The 8,024-nt window shown below is 47.0% G+C and overlaps 2 protein-coding genes across 2 annotated transcripts; both read left to right on the plus strand.

Moving 5' to 3' along the window:
- Positions 1-97: 97 nt before the first annotated feature.
- Positions 98-3,660, plus strand: EMWEY_00053220 (Heat shock protein, related; the record flags this gene model as incomplete). Its single annotated transcript, XM_013479987.1, has 7 exons — positions 98-229; positions 615-732; positions 1,174-1,427; positions 1,735-2,082; positions 2,596-2,768; positions 2,940-3,060; positions 3,544-3,660. Coding segments are annotated over 7 exons (1,263 nt in total), but the record flags the coding sequence as incomplete, so codon positions are not given.
- Positions 3,661-5,881: 2,221 nt separating this feature from the next.
- Positions 5,882-7,295, plus strand: EMWEY_00053230 (hypothetical protein; the record flags this gene model as incomplete). Its single annotated transcript, XM_013479988.1, has 3 exons — positions 5,882-6,027; positions 6,560-6,728; positions 7,050-7,295. 3 exons carry the CDS (start codon positions 5,882-5,884, stop codon positions 7,293-7,295), a joined length of 561 nt encoding a protein of 186 aa, XP_013335442.1.
- Positions 7,296-8,024: the final 729 nt, after the last annotated feature.

Genomic DNA, 8,024 nt, shown 5'->3' on the forward strand with positions numbered 1-8,024 from the left:
ATATAATATATATATATATTTATATAGGTTTTTGCTGGGTTGAGTTAGAGCCTTCACAATCGGCATGTTGCCCATGCGGTTGCTGCTGCTGCTTCAGGACGGCCGCCGTTTGGTGCTGGAGTTACACGACGTGGCCCATATACTGCATTTGTGGACGGGAATCCCTCTTGGCAAAATGACAGAAGATGAGGTTTCCAGAGTCCTTCGCCTCGCGGATATTCTGTCTCTTGTATGTCCCACCACAATCTGCCTTCCATTTCGTGTGGCCGAACCGTTCCGCAGACCATGGTGGTGGTTAGACGGCTCACAGCAACGGGAAACTGCAGCAACAACTGTACTAGGGAGATAGATTGTGTTTGTTCAAGTTGCGCTTCAAGTATCGTAGTTGTTCTTTGTATTGATCCGCGCACAATACCTTTTGTCTGGAAAGGTTCTTGCTCTGGGTTGTGTCACCGCTTCTTTGCGTGGCCGTTTTCCTGTAACTCTACATATTATCTTTGAGATTATGCTTCTGGCATGCGCTGCTGCAGCTTGTATTCCTGAAGTGTTTGTGTTAATAGGGTTGTCGTTCATAGCATTTGTTGTATTTGCTGTTTGTTTGCTTTCTCCTTTAGCGCGTCATCGGCCAGCACCAGGCAGTGAAGGCGGTAGCAGACGCTTTGGCAATCCAGAGGGCGGGATTGAACCCCAAGAACAAACCGTTGGGCACATTCATGTTCCTCGGCTCTTCAGGTAAAAACAGCCGCTTAACTCAAACAGAGAAAGAAGCTGCAGCTGCGTTAAGGAAAGTATGACTTTCAAGCGGGAACCAATTTCGTAGCAATCAGAGGCATAGGACAAAAAAGAGACAGACTGAATCAAATGCAGTTAGAGCGGAAGTAACAAACAAACAGAAACAAACCCGTATGAATGAGCAGAGGCTGAGGAACTAACAGAAACAGACACAGGGAGACGGGGAGAGTTCTTGAGGAACGGCGGTCGACGACACTCGTCAATTAATACGTATCGGCGTTACGTTTTTCTTATTTACTCCCGATGTTCGTGCTGCTCCGACATTATTGATTTGTGATGTTTTCTCCTTCATTTGGGCGTGTACGTTCCTTGTTGCTTCCCGTGTTTGTTTGCATTATGCATTATGGTGGGCGTCGTCTTCTGTTTTGTATTTGCCTTTAGGCGTGGGTAAGACAGAGTTGGCGAAGGCTGTTGCTGAGGAGATGTTCGACTCCGAAAAGAACTTGATTCGCTTAGACATGGTGGAGTATCAGGAGGCACACAGTATCTCGAGGCTTATCGGCCCTCCCCCCGGGTATATGGGCAACGACGAGGGCGGCCAGCTGACAGAAGCAGTCCGGCAGAAACCTCACAGCGTCGTCCTCTTTGATGAAGTCGAAAATGCCCATAAAAACCTCTGGTCTCTTCTGCTGCCGGTGAGGCACTTGGGAGTGGTGTAGCGCAGAGTACACCCTTTCTCCATGAGGAATCGGAATAGTTAGGACCATAAAACTCATGAGCGCTAGTAATCGTGGGATGGATAAGAGTACTAATACCCCTAACACTGTACGAGCAGAAAGAACCACAAACGTCACAAGCATACCAAGAATAGTAGCAGACAGAGACGCAGAGGAGTCAAGCAAATGTTCGGACGGGGTGCTGTCCGCCTTCAGCTCTTGTAACTTTATACTGATGGTTTAGAGTTCATATGTTGTCTAGGATTGTCTAGGGTTTTGGTTGCAGATGTTAGACGAGGGTCATTTATCGGATTCAAAGGGGAATCGCGTGGACTTCACCAATTGTCTGATCATTTTGACTTCAAACATCGGGCAGCAGTTCATTCTTGAAGGGTACAAAGAGGCTCGCGCTTTGTCAGGGTCGAATGAGAAGGGAGGAGCAGCAGACGCAGCAGCAACAGGAGGAGCAGAAGACGGCAGCAGTGGGAAAGGCTCTGGAGCTTCGTCCGTTGGGGGCTTTAAAGGAACAGGCAAATCCCCTAAAGATGTCTTGAGACGCATGAGACAGAAAGTGCTGAAGGAAGTCTTCGGATACTTTAAACCGCAAGTTATAGGCAGGATGAGCGAAATCATTGTAAGGCCAAAGGAGAAACACACAGCAGACACACACAGAGCTGTGGACAGACCAATCGACACAGAGATGTAGACGAGCAAACAGATACACATAGATGCAGACAGACGCACACAGGAACAGACAGAGGGAATGGTCATGGTAGAGAGAGAGGAAAAGCTGGAGTGAATGCATTTCCAGGCTCCAAGGGGACAGAGACTAACTGAGAGACACAGGTGATGATAGACTGCGATATTTGTATGGAGATAGGGGAGCCTATAAGAAAGAAGCACCATTTTTAGATAGGGAATGATGAGAGAGGCAGACATACAACGGAGGAGAGGCGCAAGAAGCGAGCCTTTTGTGCTTCAAGCGTTCCTGCCGCTTGCAGTGGAGGAGTGTTTGCATTAATGTAGGCAGTTGTCTGTCTGCGTGTGTAAGCTGTGCCCATTTTTCTGGTGTTCGTGATTATATTGCTGATGTGTGGTTTTGAAGTTGCATAACGATTATTCCTATGTATATTGCTGTAATGTTCAGATATTTGAGCCACTAAACGATCAGGCGCTGAAGGGAGTGTTGGGTCTCAAGCTGTCTTCGCTGACAAAAGGTTTGGCGGCGCGGGGTGTTGACTTCAAAGTGGCCGACTCTGCAATGACGTACATCCTTGAAAGAGCCGCCTCCTATAAGTATGGAGGGCGCAGAATGGGCAAGTAAGGAGCCTACTGCCCCGTGCTCCTGCCGCTGGCTGCTGTTCGCGCTGGTGATGATGGTGTTACTGCTGCTGCTTTGCTGCTGCATTTGTTCTGGGTGCAGCTGCTGTAGCTGCTGCTGGCGCTGCCGCGGTTGTATGTCTGCACTGTCTTGTCGGTTGTATCTTTCAGGTACCTAGAGAAGTACATTAAACCTCGCGTTGCTCCATTGTTGATATCGGGCAAGCTGAAGCGTGGAGACCGGGCAGTATTGGCCCGCTCAAACACCAACCCCAACCAACTAAACCTCATTGTAAGAACAGCAGAGACAGAAGGACGCATTCTCAGTTTTGTCATTAGTTCTCCTTTTCTGTTTAAAGGCCTGCTGGCTGTCTACGATGGTTTGCAGCATCGGTCTGCTTCTGCTTTTACTGTTAATTATGTTTGTGCATTGGCTGCTCTTTGGCTTGGTTATGAGTGTGCTTTTCGTCTCGTGCTTTTTCTTTGTATCTCCCGCTACCCCTTTTATTTTGTCATTTCTCCATGTGTCAGCTTTCTGTGGTGGATTCTGTCTTCCAAGCCATATTTGCTTGTGATGTGTGTCCGCTCGCTATGTTTTTCTTTTAGTTTCATCCGTGCTGAGATTGTTTATAAGCAGTCGTTGCTGCACGCGATGTTGTTGCATTTGTTATTGTTGCAATTGCTGCTGTTACTGCCTTTGTTATTGTATTTGTTTCTGCTGCAATCGTTATTGTAATTCCATTTGTTGCTTTTGCAATTCTTTTTGTTCAAACAGGTATGCGAGCTAGATGAATCTGGAAACTGCAGACCAGGGACGAAGTACGGCACGAAGTTGGTGGTTCAGGAGGCAAAGCCACAAGACGACAAAGATGAGGAGGAGTCTTTGGATTGATACAAGGGACCTTGATGAGGCTTTTTATAATGTTATTATCAAATCTCACCCACTGCTAAACAATGCATGCAAGCATTCGGGTTCATATCGGCGTCCCCCAATGGGTCTGTCTCCGGCAGACCCATTGAGAACCAGCTTTCGTGTGTTGTGCTGCAAGTACACCTGAGACCGCGGCTTTGTGCAAAACTGTCGCTCGCGTGCTTTTCTCCATGAAGATAAAAAATCCTTATCTATGTGCTATACTGATGGAGACGGAGACAGACAGCCACCACTGCGGTGCTCGCCAGGCAACTTGGTGCATGTGACAAATGCACGTAGTAAATCCTTAAGGCCAAACACTGGCCCTCTTACCCCATCGATCTTCATCATCATACCCTCCCACTCTTTGTCGCCGCTTCTATTCTTGCTTTATGCCATGTTTATCTTCTGCATATTGCTGACCCCAGTTGTCGCTTGCTGCGTCGACTTTTTGCATTGCTTGTCATTCCGTCAGGGATGAGCAGAGCAACGCAGTGCCGATGTTCAAGTGCTAGCGTGTGGCTAGCCGGTAGCTAGCTGGTGGATTAGCTGGCACATTTCCGCGAATATGTGCACGCATGAAGCCGAAAGCGGGAAAAAGGCTTCTGTAAGAGGTGCCTTGAACAGGCCCCTAAGGAGGCAAAGGAGAGTGATTGAGGTGTTAATGTTACGTCTCTCCACCGTATCACTTGTTTCTTGTCGGGTTGTTTACGAGTCATTTGGCAACTGAGGAGAGATGGCACGGGACACAGACAGACAACGCAGTGAGAGGCATTTTCTCCTCTCTACCTTTTGTGCATTTCGATGAAGCAACGAAAAGTGGAACAACGCAAATGCAGCAAGGAAAGCAAACGCTCACCAACTTATCCGGCTTTTTGCCCAATAACTAATATGCCTGATCTTTGGCACCGAATGTTGTGAGTCCTCCTTCGTGGGCTATACTCAAGCAGTTTAAATTGTTTATAAGTTGGGGTTGGTGATACCGCTTAGGGCAGGTAGGACGATTAAGAGCTTTAGCCCATACAGGAGTACGCCGTACCGTCCATTACTGGAGATTAAGCTGTAGGTATGGCTTGCAAGGCCCCATTAGTAATTCAGCTTCGATTTTTAGTGCCGTTTAGTGCGTAGTAGGTTCTCTACATGGGTTGTAGTCTTATCCCCCTAGGTTGTGTGCTTTGCTCTCCTGTGGTCGTGTATAATCGGCTTGTAGCAGACAAATGTGTGCAACGAGATCAGCCAGTTCCGTGTGTGGGTTTCGAGCGCGTGTACAGTTCCTGGCAGAACTCCTTCATGTATTGTGCCGTTACTGCATACACCCTATATATACTAACCCATAACATGGGGAATCTTCACGTCGTCGATAACCACGAAGATTCAAGGTCGGCAGCGACACACATAAAAGGGTTCATGTTGGAAGGAACAAGCAGCTTGAGCAGCTGTGCAAGGTTCTTGCTTGTCTCCCGTTCACATCGGCATCTTAATAGAAATGTGGCAAAAACGTTTAACAACTACTGTTGCCTCCTGCTCTTTTTGTTCTATTATGGCAAAAGCTGAAGTAGGATATCTTAGGAAAGCGAATCCTACTCGCCTATTCATATTTCTACTTCTGTTCACTATGCTGGGTAAAATGAGCTTATTTCACTGCTGAAGGGCGGGTTACTTGTCTTGTGTTCTTTATTCTTCTATTAATCTATATGCCAGCCACCTTATTGGACGCATGCGAAGGCTGCCGTGGGCCGCCGAGAACGTCCTGAAAGAACACCAGTTGGGAGTCGTTTTTAGTTGGTTTCGTAGTTCCATATAGTTGAATAAAATCAGAAAACTTGTATATTTTTATCTGTTTTGCCGGTTTTAGAGGCGATATCGGGGTCAGCGCTCTTCGCTTGTTGGGTCTGTGTCACTTCGGATGTCTGTATCGAAAACTCTTCTTGCTTTCCATGCATTGGCTTTTAATCTGTTCTAATGCGCCTTTTACTCGCATATTACACCACGTAGGCCTCCTTAACTCAGGGTCTACTCGTCTTTTCCGCTAATCGACTCAGACTCCTCTGTCTCGGGCAGCTCCGGTCTCCGTAAACTCGGCACGACCCTCTCGTGTTATTTTTTCTATTTATCTGGCTGTATCTGTGCTTATCTATATCCCTGCGTTCCTTCGGCTTTTGTGATTCGCTTCTTTGTCACTTTTACCCACAGTTGGTGTACAATGAAGCGTCTCCCAATGGCGCCTGCATCTACTCTGTTTATTTTCTTAATTTTCGCTTCCACCACAGCACAGAAAGTAGGGGCTGCTCAGCAGCCTGTCACCTTCGGCAGCGCCATCGCCCTTGTTCACGAGGCCTCCGGGCACAAGTAAGATTGGTGCATGCACCTGCATCGGCGGCCTGTGCCGGCGGTGTTGTTGCTGCTACTGGTGTGGGTGGAGTGCTGTTGTTGGACGGAAACGTGCTATCTGCTGTTGCTGCTGCTCTTTGTGCTACACATGAATTAGGCTGCCGTGGCAGCATGCGTCAATATGTTGGTGATAGACTCGTGTGGGCTGCATGATACAATTGCACGTAGCGTCTTACTGCGAGCTCACGTTGTATTGAGGGAGAGTAGTTATTTGCCTGCCTTCCTCAGACTCTATTCGGGAAAGATATCGTGGGGCTCTTCTTCAGCTGGCCAAGCTGTTGTAAGTCTTCTTCGCCACTTCTTTATCATATGCCCTCCTGCTGTCGTTGCTTTGGAGACCTCTTTCATTCTGTTCTTTTCTCCATCCACATTTGTATTTACATAAATGAAAGAGATATGGAGATGGAAATATACTGCTTGCCTTTGTGTTTCTTGCTTTATCTTTCTTTTGTTGTTGTGCTTCTGCTTTTGCATCTCTGTCATTCCTCAGCCTTTCTTGTTCTTTGCCCTTATATGCATCTTTCGCCGTCCCCTTCTGTGGATTATACCTATGCTTGTCCTTACCTTTCTCTTCCAAGTTTCTCGTTCTGTGGCATTTCGTTGTTCCTCTGACCCGTTGGCCCGTGGGCTCTGCATTGTCTGTGTATTCTCGTGTCCGCGTGTGCAGTATATGTGTTGCTTTCTTCTCCTTATATATCTCAGTATAAACGTTGTGCGTGCCTGATATATTGAACATCCATATTCATTTGTGTTGCACAGGAAGAAAGCATTTGTTGTGTGTTTGGTTTTAGTGCGTCTTCCCTTGTGTGTCTTCCCTTGTGTGTAGTTCCTGAGGTCGCCTGCATCAGCACTCCATGCCGTTTCTGCTCCTTGTCACTGTTCCGTGTCTGTTTCCGCCTTTGCCACACTGCTTAAAGCAACAAATAACTTGAATTTTCTTATGTGTTTTGCATGTGTTTTTGTGTTATGCTTCGCTGTAGACAGCGCAGCCGGCTTCAGAGGCGTCGTCTTCTTCCATGTGGCAAGTACGGCCGGTAGTCAACCCTATCGTCGCCCCCTTTGACCCGTCATCATCATCTTCTGTTTCTGCCTCTTCTTTGGGATTCGGAGTTGGTGTCCCCGTCGCGTGCGGTTCGCGTGTAGTTCTTCAGCACGTCAACAGTCAGGCAGCACTGCGAGCAGGACAGGCTGAGGCCCCGTTGTCTCCTAACTACGAGGTGGGTTGACGTTGGCTGCTTTTGCCTTTTCTTCGTCTTGTTCATCTTCCCGTTTTTCTGCTTTGTTTTCTTCTCAGCGTTGTTGTTCTACTCCTTCATCTTCAGTGTCAGCCTGTCGTTATTCAGCTTTAGACGCTGATGATGTGTTCGAGCATTGGAGTGTCTTTAGTCTTCTCCTTCCTACATTGTAGTTTTCTTCTTTCTCCTCTGTCGTCACCTTCGTTCGCTGTGCTCACCCTCATTGTCTGTACACTTCTTCAATGGCGTCATACATTGGGTTCTCTATCCTTCTTCTTTGTTATGCGCCTTTGCCGTTCTCGTCTTAGTCTTTGTCTGGGCTTTGTTTCGTTTGATGGGTTCTGATTTTGCCTCTCTGTGGGAGGACCATTTTCTGGTTGTCTACAAAACGGTTGTAGAGCCTGCTTCATATTCGGCGTGCGACTGTTTTGGGCTGTCAATAATATGATTGCTTCTGGGAGACGTTCTATGAAATATTTTCGACAATATTGCCCTTATAATTGATTTTTTCATGTGTAGAATCGTGGGGGGTTTTCTTCTCATTCCTCGTTCCCACTCCGTTGCTGCCATTCCCAAGCACTATGCGTTTCCCGTTGCTTTGTCGTCTCCTGTCCCAGCTTTTTTTAACCCCTCTTGAGTCTAATGTTGAGGCATATTAATTATACGAATAATTACAAACGCATGTGGATGCATATATATATATATATATATATATATATA

Source organism: Eimeria maxima, genomic scaffold, assembly GCF_000499605.1.
Source record: "Eimeria maxima Weybridge genomic scaffold, Emw_scaff1501, whole genome shotgun sequence".
Taxonomy (NCBI): Eukaryota; Apicomplexa; class Conoidasida; order Eucoccidiorida; family Eimeriidae; genus Eimeria; species Eimeria maxima.